The sequence below is a fragment of the Netta rufina genome (assembly GCF_964035555.1).
Source record: "Netta rufina genome assembly, chromosome: 22".
Lineage (NCBI taxonomy): Eukaryota > Metazoa > Chordata > Aves > Anseriformes > Anatidae > Netta > Netta rufina.
In genome coordinates, this window is record NC_140146.1 from 5,225,231 (window position 1) to 5,239,043 (window position 13,813).

General features: G+C 46.3%; 1 protein-coding gene across 4 annotated transcripts in view; it reads right to left on the minus strand.

The window, feature by feature from the left end:
* TMEM201 (transmembrane protein 201) overlaps positions 1–13,813 on the minus strand; it is a 28,913-nt gene that overhangs the window by 9,314 nt on the left and 5,786 nt on the right. For all 4 annotated transcript variants that reach the window (XR_014619080.1, XM_084300329.1, XM_084300328.1 and 1 more), the window contains exons 2-6: positions 12,546–12,666; positions 11,858–12,052; positions 10,857–11,033; positions 9,895–10,283; positions 9,216–9,419 (exon numbers count right to left, since the gene is read on the minus strand). Coding sequence is in view for 3 of the 4 variants with exons in the window: in XM_084300328.1 (XP_084156454.1) it covers positions 9,216–9,419; positions 9,895–10,283; positions 10,857–11,033; positions 11,858–12,052; positions 12,546–12,666 (1,086 nt within the window). In the remaining variant the exon portion in view is untranslated. The remainder of the gene's footprint in view (positions 1–9,215; positions 9,420–9,894; positions 10,284–10,856; positions 11,034–11,857; positions 12,053–12,545; positions 12,667–13,813) is intronic.

Consider the following 13,813-nt stretch of genomic DNA (forward strand, 5'->3'; position numbering starts at 1 on the left):
GCACTTAAGGATACCTTCACCAGTTAGCTTGATTTTTAAGTAACACGGATTCAAACTGACTTCTATTCTACTGATAATATAAGAAAGGACTTCGCATTTTACATGGCTGTTGCAGCTAGCACTGTCATGTTACGTGGTTTATAGGCTAATAAATTACATAATTAATTTGTGATACTCACATTTCCCTGTCTACCTTTGCAGTGGTTTACAATTTAAGAATCAACCTAAACTGAACGATCTGGCACAAAACTACTCCTATTTCTACTTTCTTTGCATTCCTCCTTGAAATCATGTGCTGAGCTTAACCTGTGTGTGCAGGTTAGTTATCACAGTACGTCAGAGGAATCTGGTTTGGAGTCTCACCTGTGTTCTCCTACCCTCAAAATGAGTGTTTCGAGAAGGCCACAGTGTTGAAAGTATGGGAACTTGGTATTATTTTTTTAACAACTGAATGAAATGCATGAAAATGTCTAGAATTTGAACAAGATGTTTCAAGGATCTCCTGTAAGATTCTTTAGTTAAAAGCGGGTAATAAATACTCTTGTCAAGTAAGTAATGACAAAGTACTAAACAAAGTGTGAAGTGGACACATACATTTTCAAACAGAGATACCAGACTTTGCATCATGTCATCAGGCTGCAACACTTAGAGGTTTAACATCACTTCTGATGGAAACACTGAGACAGATGAGAGCAGAAACACAGCTTTTCATCTGTCAGAGGAAAGCCAAGAGTAAGAGAGAGAGTGGAGGAATATGCGCATCTCAGTCTCGTGCTGTGGGGTGATTTACGCATGTGCCACTCACTTGGAGATGACAAATACGATGCAGCAAAATTATGCAGTGCTAGCACACGCAGAAGAAGCAGTCTAGGTTTAAGATCACGATTTAAAATATCTTATAAAACTACTTATCTGCTAGTATGAGGCAGACATCAACAATCCCGACCAGCTTAATCAGGCTGAACAACATCTGAGCCAACCAGCCTCCTGGTGCTTGCAAGCAGGACATGCCTTTAACAGCAGCAAGGAACTCGTCAATCTTGCAGCAGAAAGTGCCCAACCTCTTCAGGTTCCAGAGGACCTGGGAAGGGTGTCATGCTTCGCAAACGTGCAGAGTCCTTTAGTGCATATACACATGAATATTTGCCCCACCACACATACAGACATCACCAGCAGATGTACACGTCCATCTCAGCTCCGTAAGAGGGAATGAATTGGAAAGGAAATGAGAGGTGCAGCTCAGGACCATGATATGAACCATCTCAGAGACAGCGATACCTACCACTCAACAGTGTCTGTAAAGGCCCAAATCAGAGCACCACCCAGGAGCAACACTGCTCTTGTTTCCTAGCTTTGAACTTTTTCTATGCTTGGGCAAAAGGATCTGGCTTTACACAGCTCCTTGCTGCAGCGGAAGACAGTGTATCTGCCTTACTGGCTTTGGGCAGTTTTTAGGAGGGCGGAAAACATTACAATTATGTTATCACTCATAACTGCAATCTCTTTCCTAGGATTTTAACTTTTTGGAATTGGAGGTCCATGGGATCTGCTGAACATTCTTCTGAACCTCAACACGTTAGTGCGGTCTGAAGCCCCAGGCAGCTGATGAAACGTTTGTCTTGCGCCATCCAGAAAACCATTTTTTCTGGTTAGCAAAGAAGAGCTGGAGAATTTTGAGGATAGCACGTTAATGCCTGAGGACTAAGGGCTGACCAAAGAACAGCTTAAATGTTGATCTGCTCTGAATAAATCCCTACAACGTGCAAAATTATTCTCCTTTTCTACGAGTGGCTAAAAAGCAGGGGTGCTGTCATGGGAATGCATTTCATGGCTGAGGGTGGTCAGCTGAACTAAAACTTTCAGAAGCAGATGGAAAAAGGTGAGAAGATCAAGAGGGTCATAAGGCAGGAAGCAGCCAGAACACAGCCCTGGAACGGAGCAGTGCAGCTACATCTCTGCTCTCAGCTTAGTGCATTGCTCCAAGATGTTTGTGCACGTGATAAAAGCGGCTCTGGCAACCGTGGAAAAAGTACCCAAAAAGGAAGAGGGAAAAAAAAAAAAGGCTCTGGAGTCAGATGTTTGTGGAAATAGGGCCCGGAAGCCGTTTATTTCAGAACTTGTCATTCAGAACATCAAAAATCGGATATCTTAATTAGTGTATACAACGATCACAGCGTTACTAGACAGTTGGGCACAACTCTGCTACACAGATCCTTTAAAAATAAATAAATAGAAGATTAAAGAAGAGTAGTACATGGTATGGGACAGTACACTGTCCTGAAGAAACACTTCCTGCCCGTAGAGCCTCCTCTCCCAATACCTCCCTCTTATCCAACGCCAGCACCTTTTTAGTTGAGATTTTAACCACAGAGATGCTGCGTCACCCCTGGGATAGAGAGAGCCATGGGAGAGCATGGGTCAGGTCAGTCTACAGGGCTGTAGGTGGGCCCCCTCCTGCTATCAGCTAACTTAGGGCATGGAGTAAGAAGGTAAGGTGCAGAGTCAGGCAGCTGACTGTACGTACCCAGGTTTGTCTGCCTGGAAGCAGCCAGAACCTCTGGTCAGTTGCGGGATAAAATGTTGCCTCATAATTTACCTATGAATTGTCCACGTGTAACTGCACCGTCTTCTGCCCAGACTGCAGAAGCAGCTCACTACTGCCTTACTTATTGCTGGCTGCAAAATAAACAAGGTTCTGCCAGCTGACATGAAGCCACTCGTATGGTCTGCTGCAGCACATCAGGCCACCAGTCAAGTTCCACAGCGTGTGCCTCTGGTCAAGGTGACAGAATCAGGAGTAAAGAGCCATGTGGCAAATAAAACATGGGACAATAATGCTGAAAAAGAGCACAGGTCTCAAACACGTTAAGATTTTGATATGTGACTTACAGAACTAGGAACTTTAGCTCCCCAGGCTAAGGATTGTTTTCTCCTACACATCACCCTGCTTTGGGTGCAAGAGGAGGGATGAATTATAGCAGAAAAGGCTCCAGCTGCCAGGTCCTGCACTGATACCTTCTGGAATACAGGTGGATGTTTGGCATCAATTTTGGCTTCCCCCAGGCTGGTGGCACAAAGGTGTGTGTGCACACCTTCCGCCTCTACAAAATCCAGACTCACATGCTGAAAAGGTTCAGAGGAGCTCTCCCCTGCCTGTGTGTTTGACAGCTTTGGTCCCAAATGAGGCTTTACAGGGGATGACTCACTGTACACTTCAGGACTGAGTACTGCCCCTTTCTTGGGAGAGCATCTGCTACGGCTCAGAGAAGCCTCAGGTGGTGGTGCACCTGGAACGAACAGGCAGGTTACATGCAAGAGCACACAAGTTCAACGGCAGCTCTTTACAAGCTGAAAGCCATGTACTGCAGCTCCCCACTTTCATGAGCAGAGTCAGTATGGAGCAATGAAACCGGCTATTAATTAGATTAATTTATATAAAAGTATAAATAATTTGTCCACAATACAACCGTACACAGTTTCTACAGTATCTAAGCATGATTATTAGCTTCACATAATTTCAGCTTACTTGAAAAATATTAATAAAGCTAAAATAAAACACCACTACACCCTTTTTATATTCCCCTCTTGTCCTCATCTTTTAAACACACCCAAGCTCAGTTCACTAGGGCATGCAAAACACAGATGTAGGAAAAAAGGATTTAATAGAAAGGAAAGAATGGGATATAAATATCATGTATTTAAAATTGTAAAGGGCCACAAAGGGGTCAGTCTGCATGCAGAAGTGTCAGTGAAGGCTTCAGGAACACCAGAAGCAGCAGCAGCAGAGATACTCACTCAGTTGCTAGCCCTGGCTTCTCCTCTAAACCCCCATAGGGTCTGCAGAGTCACTGGAAATCTCAGAGTGCAGCCCAAGTACCCTCTTATTCTCAGCCACGCTCACTGGTGGCAAAATGCAGGCCAAAAGCATGAGCCTGCCACACGCACAGGTATTGTTGTCCCAAGCTGCAGCTGCAACAGTTCCACTGAAGCAGAGCAACGTGGTGTTGTCAGAAAGTTTGTCCAGGGAAAGGCACTTAATGAACCCACCTCACCCCCTTCACGCAGGGCACAAGGTGGGGTTGAGCTGGCAGAGCAGCCACGGCCACCGTGAGGACAAAGCTCAGAGTCAGCCACGTTGGGCTGGAGCAGATTTCATTTCACACAAACCCACTCGGAGTTCCTCACCACCCCAGCTCCGCTCTTTGTAGTCCCATCGTCTGGTCCAGACACCAGCACAAGGTCGGCGTCAAAAAGCAGCACCTAAAATGGGAGGTTTTGGGGCTAAAAACCTCTAATACTGCTGAGTTCAGGTGTTTGCATGCTCTGCATGGCTGGAAACATCCTTAGGCAACAGAGCTGCACCTGGTGACCGCAGTTTATCACCTGTTTCTTGCTTGAAACAAGAGTAGAGCTAAATGAAACCAAGAAGCTCAAAGCACCAACCAAGTGGTTCAGGACGATGTTGTCAGTGGTTTTTGTAAGTTACCAGCCCTTTGTCAGCTATTATCCCCCTCAGCAGGAGGAAATGTGGCATACCAAACAGCATCTCAGCTTCAGGATGGCGACACAGTGCTCAGATATGGGTTTGCACCAAAAGAACTGAGCTGCAGGCACGCGTTTCCTTCTGCTGGAGCCGCTGGGGGGAAATGAACCAGGCACAGAGTTAGATGGCATTATCTAACTGCTGAGCTGCTTCCTATCTGAATCCCACGTCAGAAGTGTGAAACTGGCAATGCACCTTCCTTACAGAAGCACAGCATAGCTACAGCTTCCTCACAGAAGCCTAGCATGTTGTTTAGAAGAGATATTTGGTGCTGAAATCAGGTACTAGAGGAATAGTCTCAGTAAAGGCAGCAGTGGTTTGCTTAACTATTTTTCTTCCAGAAAGAGTCAAATACTGGTAATTCGTCTTCTTCAGGCCTTATCACCTAAGAAGGAGCTCCATATACAGAACTGGTACAGATCTAATGTTACCACTTTATAAATCCCAACATCTATGGGAAAAGACATCCATTTCCTCCTTGCCTTCCTCTCCTCCAGAAGATCAATCGTGCTATTCCATCAAGCCTGACAAAGCACTTAAGAAAGGCAGAAACGGAGGAGACTGTCAGCATCAGAGCCTCCGAGAGAAAAATTCACTTGCTGCAGGCTTGCTCCTAAAGCTCTGAGGTTTTTTTGTTGTTTTTAGAAGCAGCAGCACAGGCTTGCTGAGGCACCAAGAAGTGGGAAAATAAGCTGATGCCTGGGAAAAGACAACAGCTTCTTTGGCATGAGAAGTGAGTCACGCACCATTATCTGTTTTGTTATTTGGTTTTATCTTTAAAAAATTTCCCAATTAGGAGTCTGAAAGTTCTTCAGTTACAAGGTGTGGAGAAAGCACCACAGAGAACAAGGCTTCAGTTGCACAAGTTGGCCATAAAACGAAGCAGTTTCTGATATGTAACATTAGTGCAACCTGTAAATATATTTCACTTGTATTAATTTGTGTAACATGAAGACAAATGGATTTGCTCGCAATGTAGACAGCAAGTAATGCACCTCCCAGATGAAAAGATTTTAGACTTTCAGTCTAGATTTGCAATTGCTGCATCAAACTTAAAGGATTTTTTAAGTGTTATTATTTAGGTTTTACAGCGTAAACCCCACTCCTTCCCACAGTTCTACTGCCTGCCTGCTCCTGCTATCTAGTGTGCACCCCGTCCCATTGCAGCACTGCACAGGAAAAAAGGCAAGAGAGTAAGAGAAAACCAGGCACAGAAGAATGATGTAACAACAGAAAAACAGCGTAAGAAGTGCCAGACCCCAGAGCACAAATACAGGGTGTGTTTAAATTGAAAGAAAAAGTTAAAATGCTGCCAAAAAGAAAGGAAGAAAACACTTTTTCAGAAGACTTATGGGGCTATAGTGACACTCGACACAGCCTTGGCTTCCAGCTCCTGAAAGCAGAACATCTGAAGAGGCTGACAAGCATCTTTGTGTGCTGCCACCAAATTTCCTTGCTACTGGGCAAGAAGATTTAGACAGATGAATTTTATTCTTGTTTAAAAAAATACAAAAAGATACTGTTATTAGAAATCGGGCATGATGTTACCATGACCATCCCTACACATCTTAAGGACTTGTCAGCTGCTCACACTTCTCCTCTTTGTAGCAGCCTCAATATCCTTCCAAACACGTGATTCCTCCCAACATTTGGGTGTACCTGACTGCAGAGCAGCAAGAAGAAATTGCTTACCTCTGCGAGACCAGCAAGTTCACAGACTAGAAGGAACTTTCCATCCAAATCCTATACGTAAATGCAGAAGACAATTACAGCTAAATATAAACATGAGTCTTTTCCTACATTTAATTTATGGAGAGAACTGGAAAGTATCAAAGATGAAGAAAGGAAGGGAAAAAAAGGCTAGAGGTCTTTTATTTCACTTAATGGACATAATAGCTCAAGGTCGCCTGGGTCTTTTGTGCAGCTCCTTTAGAGAACAGCAGAGCCAGCACTGGATTTGTTCCCATTGTCCATTTCATTAGGTGATTTTGTCCGTGCTGCTTTTAAGAGGGGAACACTGCATGAAAAATGGTCTTGGAAGGACAGTTACAGCAGGGAGCTTCCCAGGCCTGAAAACCTTGTATTGATCACTGCACTGGAGGGAAGGCAGAGCAGACAGTGCTAAGCCATCTTATTAGTATTTTTTTTTTTTACCAGTTCCTATCCTTTCACCAGCCTACTACTGTCTTTCTTAACACTGTTCCTAGTTTCAAACCCACTGCTCCCCTTCAAAACTCCCTCCCTGCTCTATCTGACAGGACAGAGGAGCCTGCTGTCCGGTACAGAAAAAAGACACCAGACTTTTAAGGCACATTTCCTATTAAGTTTCCTAACGGAGAACAAGAGAGTAGAGCTAGAGTGACTGTGAAAGTCTAGCCCAGCCTTCAGAGCCATGCATATTTCAGGCTTTTTTCTGCTCTGATGAACTCAAGTGGCTCCTTTTAAGTATTTACTTTGAAACCATTTTCTGGGTTCAATAAATATCCATTGTCCTAGTGGAAAATGGGACACAGTGGTTGTTATTGAGCATTTCAGAAGTCTGAGAATAGAATGAGAAACAAACTGGAACATCAAGCTGGAAGACAAACCTTTTGGGTCAGGATTGGTAAGCACCAGGAACACAGAAGGGCAGAGCCAGACTTTGCAGATGTTGGATCCCTTTTGTGGGCAAGTAAACAGCCATCAGAGCAGCAGCGCTTGTAAGCACCAGAATGGAGAAAGGTGTTCTCTTTGCACGGAGGTCGATATTGCAATTATCTGAAGGCACCATTAAGAGTATTTCCAAAGGAGAGCACGCATGGGAAATAGCCTTGCACGTCTCCTTCCCATGCCAGCTGCTGAATTACAGGCACAAAGTCTTTCAGCCAGGAGCTGTACCTGCCCACCACACACTCAGCTTTGTGGCTTATTGTTAACGGATCTCTACAGAGCTTTTGTTAGTGCTACATTTTTGCTTTCACAGTGAATCCTAGTTTGAAGAACAATAACCATGAAAGCTCTGAAATACCTTTTGTTTCCTTAAGCAATGTTCCCAGCATTTCACCAGCACCTGCAGTCTCCAGTAGCGTCTGGATCTTTCAGTGGGAAATGCGGATACTTCGTCACAGCGAGAGCTCCATTCTGATTATTTTAGGGTTTATGCATAGCAAGATCAAGGCGTTCACCTAAGATGTCATACTACTGCTGTGGCATGTTCTGTGGGCTGTTCTGAATAGAGGAAAATAGCAAGACTTTCTGTAACGATGCCATTTCCTCTCGAAAGCCCATCTCTAGCTGAAAGACCCAAATCCAGATAAGCTCAGTGGAGTGCCTTACAAAAAAAACAGTGCAGGATAAATCAGACAGCTTATCTTAAGAGGGCCCAACACATCAGTCCAGCAAAAACCCAAGCACGTGAACACTCCTTCCTCTGCACACAGCGACACCCAGTCAGCCAAGCTTTCAGCAGAGGACTGCCCGGCTCAGAGTCACAATTTCCAGGCCCCCTTCTTCAGCAGCACTGGCACCAGTGCTGACTCCCGATAAGGCACCCCCATGGCAAACATAATCCATCCCTAACTCCCTGTAGTCCCACGGCAGAAGCTCCCACCCCTTCCTACAGGCACATCCTCCTGATTTGTGTTCTCAATGCTAAGGAAAACATGGACTGCATAGTGATGTACACTGAGAGCTGATCGTACAGGTTACTCGTCCCATACCTCTTCTCTTTCTAAGGCTACAGCAGTGGAGGAACACACACGCTTTTGCCCAGTTGTGCGTTTACACAGATGCTCCTCTTAAATTGTAAACAAAACAAAACAGCACAGAAAGCAACAGCCACTGGTGGATTTGAGAATTTAGCCTAAAACAGCTGAATATTTTCAGATATCCGAACAAGACACCCTGAGCTACGTAACCTTTTAAAGCACCCTTTTCAATAAATTATTGAAGTTCCAGTCAGAAGTACTTAAGGACTCCTCTCGGTTTAAGACAGGAGTTACAGGAGAACGGCAGAGCATGCGGTTAAGTGATGCTGCACAGTGGAAGGCAAGAAGAGCCAGGTTACAGACTGCGCGCGTCCCCTCCTCGCATGCCCACACACCATGCAGTGTTACTACAGCACACGTCAGGAGGACTCAGCATCCAGAGGTAAGTTCCCATCAGGTTGAAATTAAAACGACCAGCACCATTAGAAAAATCTGAATGTGGCCCAGGCCCCATGAAGGATCAAGGAAGAGGATTCCTCTGTGACTGGCTAAGGATGGACAGGCAGTGAGGAGAACTGAAGGACAGGAGAAGCCAGAATCTCTTTGGCTGGAGGAGCAGAAGGGGGAGGAGGCTGCATTTATGGAGCAGTTTGTGAAGCAGTTGCTGGAAGAACTGGCTTTGGGGAGGTTGGATATTTGCACTGCTGACGGAGGATTCAGGAGGAAGGGAGAATGGATGCAGCAGGAGAAGCTTCCTTGGCTAGCACCAGCAGTGGGAATGCTCCAAGAAGCTAGTACAGTGGGAAGCAAAGATGGGAGTAAAAAAAATATATAGAGAGGAAGAAGAGATCTTCACTGCTTTTATCTATTTAAAAAAAAAAAAAAAAAAAGGAAGGAAAATAAAAGGAGGAGACAGAAGCACCAGTCGCAAAGAGTTCACAAGGCTTTTTTCCTCCTTCCCCCAGCGTCACTGCTCTGGCTCTGACCTTCGGGGCCGGTATCTCCGATGGCCCGTTGATTTCCGCGTTGCCACTGCTGCAGTGAAGCCCACCAAGCAGCACAGGGAGGTGGTGCCAAATTTGGCTGTGTCTAGCCAGCTGGGCGTTTCTGTCTTCAGGTACCTCTCAGCTAAGTGCAGACCCATCACTACGAACCACAAGACCGAAGCAAACGCATCAATTCTTCGGAGCCTGCAATGCCAGAAAGAAACCCACAAAGATGCAAGGTAAGAGTTTAAACTTCACAAACCCCTTGGTTCTGAGGAAGGGGAGGGAAGGGAGGAGGTGGGGGAACGGTGGCAGAAGTTCATGGACTGAGCAGGTTAAGTACCACCTCTTACTATGGTTATACCATCCCCAGCCTTTCCCACTGCTGAGTCAAGTACCCAAGTGGATTAGTTTGACTCTCCACCAGCTTACAGAGCTGCACAGGGAGGTTTTCATTCACTCTAATTCCAGCTTAAATTGAATGAATCAAGGCACAGAGCCAGAGCAAGCTCTGCTACCTCAATCCAGTTGGCTAGCAACCCAAAAAACAAGAACAGTGCCACCCAGTACTACATTTGTCATGCTGGGGCTGCCCCATGGCTCACCGAGTCAGGATGGGGCAGGAGCCTGCCAACACAAAGCAGTTTTTAAGTGGAGCAGAGGAGAAGAGCACACTCACCTGATCCGCCCAGCCAAGAACATTGCCAAGAGGCAGGTGAACAACCCAAGGACAGCGACTGCCATCTGATGATTCTTCCCGTAAGCCCACGCAGCGCTCAGGTTCTCCACCAGCTGTTCTGGGAGCAGTTGGAGCAGCTCCCGCCAGCCTGCCACTGTCAGGGAAGTGTCATTTTCCAAGTCTGCACGTGAGCTCGTGCCAGTCCTATTTTGAACAGCTGCTGGACTATAGGAGACAGGAGCAGGGACTGCAGCACCGAGTGAGAAGGGGTCACCCGACCCATACAAGGCCATCAGGACGAGGAACGCACAGCTGAGGAAGGCCAAGAACCGCAGAAATATCACCTGAGCTGGTATAGTTATGGAAGTAGAAGAGGATGAACACAAATTCTGCAGAGGAAGAGAGAAACCTCTTGTCAGAAGCTGAAGAAATTGTAGTAAGGTTTTGAAAGGGTGTTTTGTGAAACACTCATGGGCTGCGTGCTTTACTGGACAGTTTTGCCACAGGGATGTGGAAGGGTAGTGAAAAGCAGAGACATGAGCAGAATCCAGGGCCAGGCAGGGCATTGAGGCAAAAAGGTCACAAACCATCTCCCATCTCACTTATTCCTTTTTTTCCTGTACTTTGTAGTTTCCTGCATCATGCTTATGCAGCTTCCCCACCTTCCCCTTTCTGCCTGTCCCAACGTCCTCCCTTCACTCTTTCACAGTTACGTTAGGGTTACCATCTGGCCATCTCCTAAATGACACCAGCAAGACAAAAACACCAAACTAACACCAGGAGCATCTGTGCTAACTATTCTACTGTTCTCTAAACTTCTGCCACACCCCTGTGACCCCAGAATTAGAAAGCCCCATGACAGCTGCCAGCACTACCTTCCTTTTCCAGCTGTATTCCCAGGCACAGAGGCACCGAGTTCTCTGCACTCCCCCCTAAATTCCACCACCTCTCCCACACTGTACCTGAGCGTAGGTCTTGTCTGTCTCGCGGCGTTTGAAGTGGTGGCTGAGCAGCAGCGCCCGCAGCTGCCGATTCTGGTGCTTTATGTAATACTCCACGGCAGCCTGGCATGGACGGCACAGCTTGTAGGTCTGCTCCAGGTGGTGCTTATACACCTCAATCTCCTCATCATATTTGCCCTGGTGTGAGAAGAAAAAAAAAAAATAAGCAGATGAGAACAGCAGGTCCTTCACCAGTTACCATGCTTACTGCTGACATGCAAACAAGGCATGCCTCCAGTCCTGAAAGACCTTAACAGTGACTAAGCTGGAGGCAAGCCATACAACCAGCTTCCCATACAGCTGAGCCAGCCTCCACGCACCAGAAGAGACAAATGCAGCCCTCTGAGAATGCTGCTAGGGCTCTTATGAGGATGCTCCGTTTGTGGTCATTTTTTTTGTGGCCAAAGACAACTTTGCTGTCTTTGTCCAGGTTTTTTCCCTGGGAAATGAGCTTCATAGGTCTTCCAAGACATCTCTCAGCATTGAGTTTTCTCAGGGCCCTGAACAAAAAATCTTCACGCATAGGAGATGGTGAAATTGCCAGTCTGCATCATTTCCCAGATGCCACAGCACCTCAAGGAGCAGGCACACGCCGGGCACAGACAGCTGGGGTAGAATGATCAGGCAGTAAGTTAGCTACAGGGTACCTGCATGATGTAGTCCTGAGTCAGGGGAGCAAGAAAGCAATTTAGTAATACTCCAGTTGCTCTTCTGAGTGCTGCATTTGAGAATCACGTCTACAGAGTGTGAGCCCCCTGCCTTTCTTGTACGAATTCCCTTTGGAGATGCAGGAAGGATGCTTTAGTACTACAATGGCTTGCAGGTCTCCAACTTGGAATCTAATGCATTTTTAATCAAAGTCCATTCACCCTCCACGAAACAGAGAGGGAACAGAAGATACATGCATGGAAATGCACTGGACAAACATCCTCCTGTGGTGTCAGTGCCTATCCAACACTCACCTCCTCCCTTGGTGAGAATGAAGCGAGCTGTTTGATCTTGGTGGTTTGATGGTTGTTGCATTTCTTGCACAGCAAAATTTGGCTGCTCACCCACTGCTGCGGCTTGGTAGGATCGCAGAACGTTGTAGCACCTGACACAACATGGTTGAGGTGTTCCATGTACTGGGCAGGGATGGGCTTGTTGTAGTCTCCATTCTGAGAAGAACCAAAGAACAGGAAAGAAAACAAATGTGAGATCATATAATCAGAGCTGGGTATTCCCTGGCTGATAACAAGATTTCCCAGGCTCTGCAGGTCATACCTATGCACAAAAGGAATAAGCGAAAGAGACACAAAACACTTCATATCTTATCCCCATCCACTGTTTTATATATTAATTGCAAGCAGTTCTTGTTGGGTTTTGATTTAAGACAGCCTTTGTCATTCAACCCCCTATGTAACACAATTCACCTGTTCCAAAACACAAAAGCAGAGAAGAATTGTTCTGAAGCAAGGGAAGAAAATCTGTCTTTAACATTCCATGTCTGCACATCCCTGTATATGTGGCTTCTTTCCCAAATTTGAGGAAGCCATCAGCTGCTGAGTACACAGGTGCCCAGCACAAAGCTACGAGCTGTCAAACCTCTGGATATTTATCCAGAGCACACACCTCCCCAGCCACCCTTCAGCCAAGCTCTCGCCACAGTACCTCCTGGAAGCCGTTGTACTGCTCGCAGTTGGGGCAGTCCCAGCAGTTGCGATTCCCATACGGCACCACCGTGTCCTGGTTGCAGAACCAGCAGTTCACTGTCACGTGCGTGGGCTTCTTCCTGGTAGGAAGAGAAATGTGGCATCAGCACCAAATCTAGCTGATGGAGAGGAAAGCAACGGCTTTCAAACCGGGAAACACAAGAGAGCTTGGAATAAAGAAGTCAATTTTCTCATTCAGTACGTTTTAGCGGTCTGACTCACGGTAGTTGTTTTCGCACTGAAAAGAAGGACAATTAGAGTAGAAATAAATCCCTGCCTGATGCTAATACGTCTTTGTGCTAGTACCAGGGACATGCCAGAATTTTAATAACAACCTTGTGAATAACCCACTTCACTCTTTATTTCAGAGGTATATTTGGGAGTGCAAGTCATGCCCATAATCACCAGCAGTAATTAACGGACACGAAGGGTGCAGCGGGGTATCTGTTTAACGTACAGTATCCTGAAAAATAAGTATGATCCTTAAGAACTGCACATGATGGCATTCAGAAACCTAGGAAACGAGCTCCCAGTGGCAGTGCTACCTGCCCTGTTTGTCACAGAATTTTTCCAAGGACAAGCGTGTATCAAATTAGCCCAAGGTCCAGGCACTATAAATAGCTGCTGCTTCTCACAGCTCCGATTAAATAAGGAGGAACTGAGGAATCAGCAGGGCTTCCCCAATTTTTACAGACTTGAATTGAAGAGATAAAAATCAATTACCTGGATCTGTAAAGGCCCTTTTAAATAATAGTAATAACAACCACTGCAAGAGCAACAGCTGTGACATGAGCTGTTAGAACATCTTCAGTAACTCGGCCCTTGAGCCTGCCTGCTGAAGAAGCTCTGCACTTCTCTTCAAACCCAGAGCAAGATCCAAGAGGAAGCTCCAGGGCAGCCCAGCCCAGCTGCCTGGGTTTAATCAGTCGGCCCTAAGCACAGCCCAGGGAGGGCGGCTGCTCAGGCAGGGTCTGGCAGTGGTGGCCATGCAGACAGACAGCTCCAGCTGCTACCTGCCCTGCTGTGCCTCCTGTCAGACTTCTCCAGGAAAGTGTCCGGCCAGGGCATGTGCATAAACACTCGGCTGTGAGAGGTGAATAGCTGCTAAGAGTTGGCCTGGCCAGAAAAAACAGGACCGTGGCAAATGTCAAACATCTACAGCAGCAGTGAAAGCAACTAAGCAAGCTCACGGAGGGCCTGGAAAGCAAACAGCATCTGAAGTGCTCA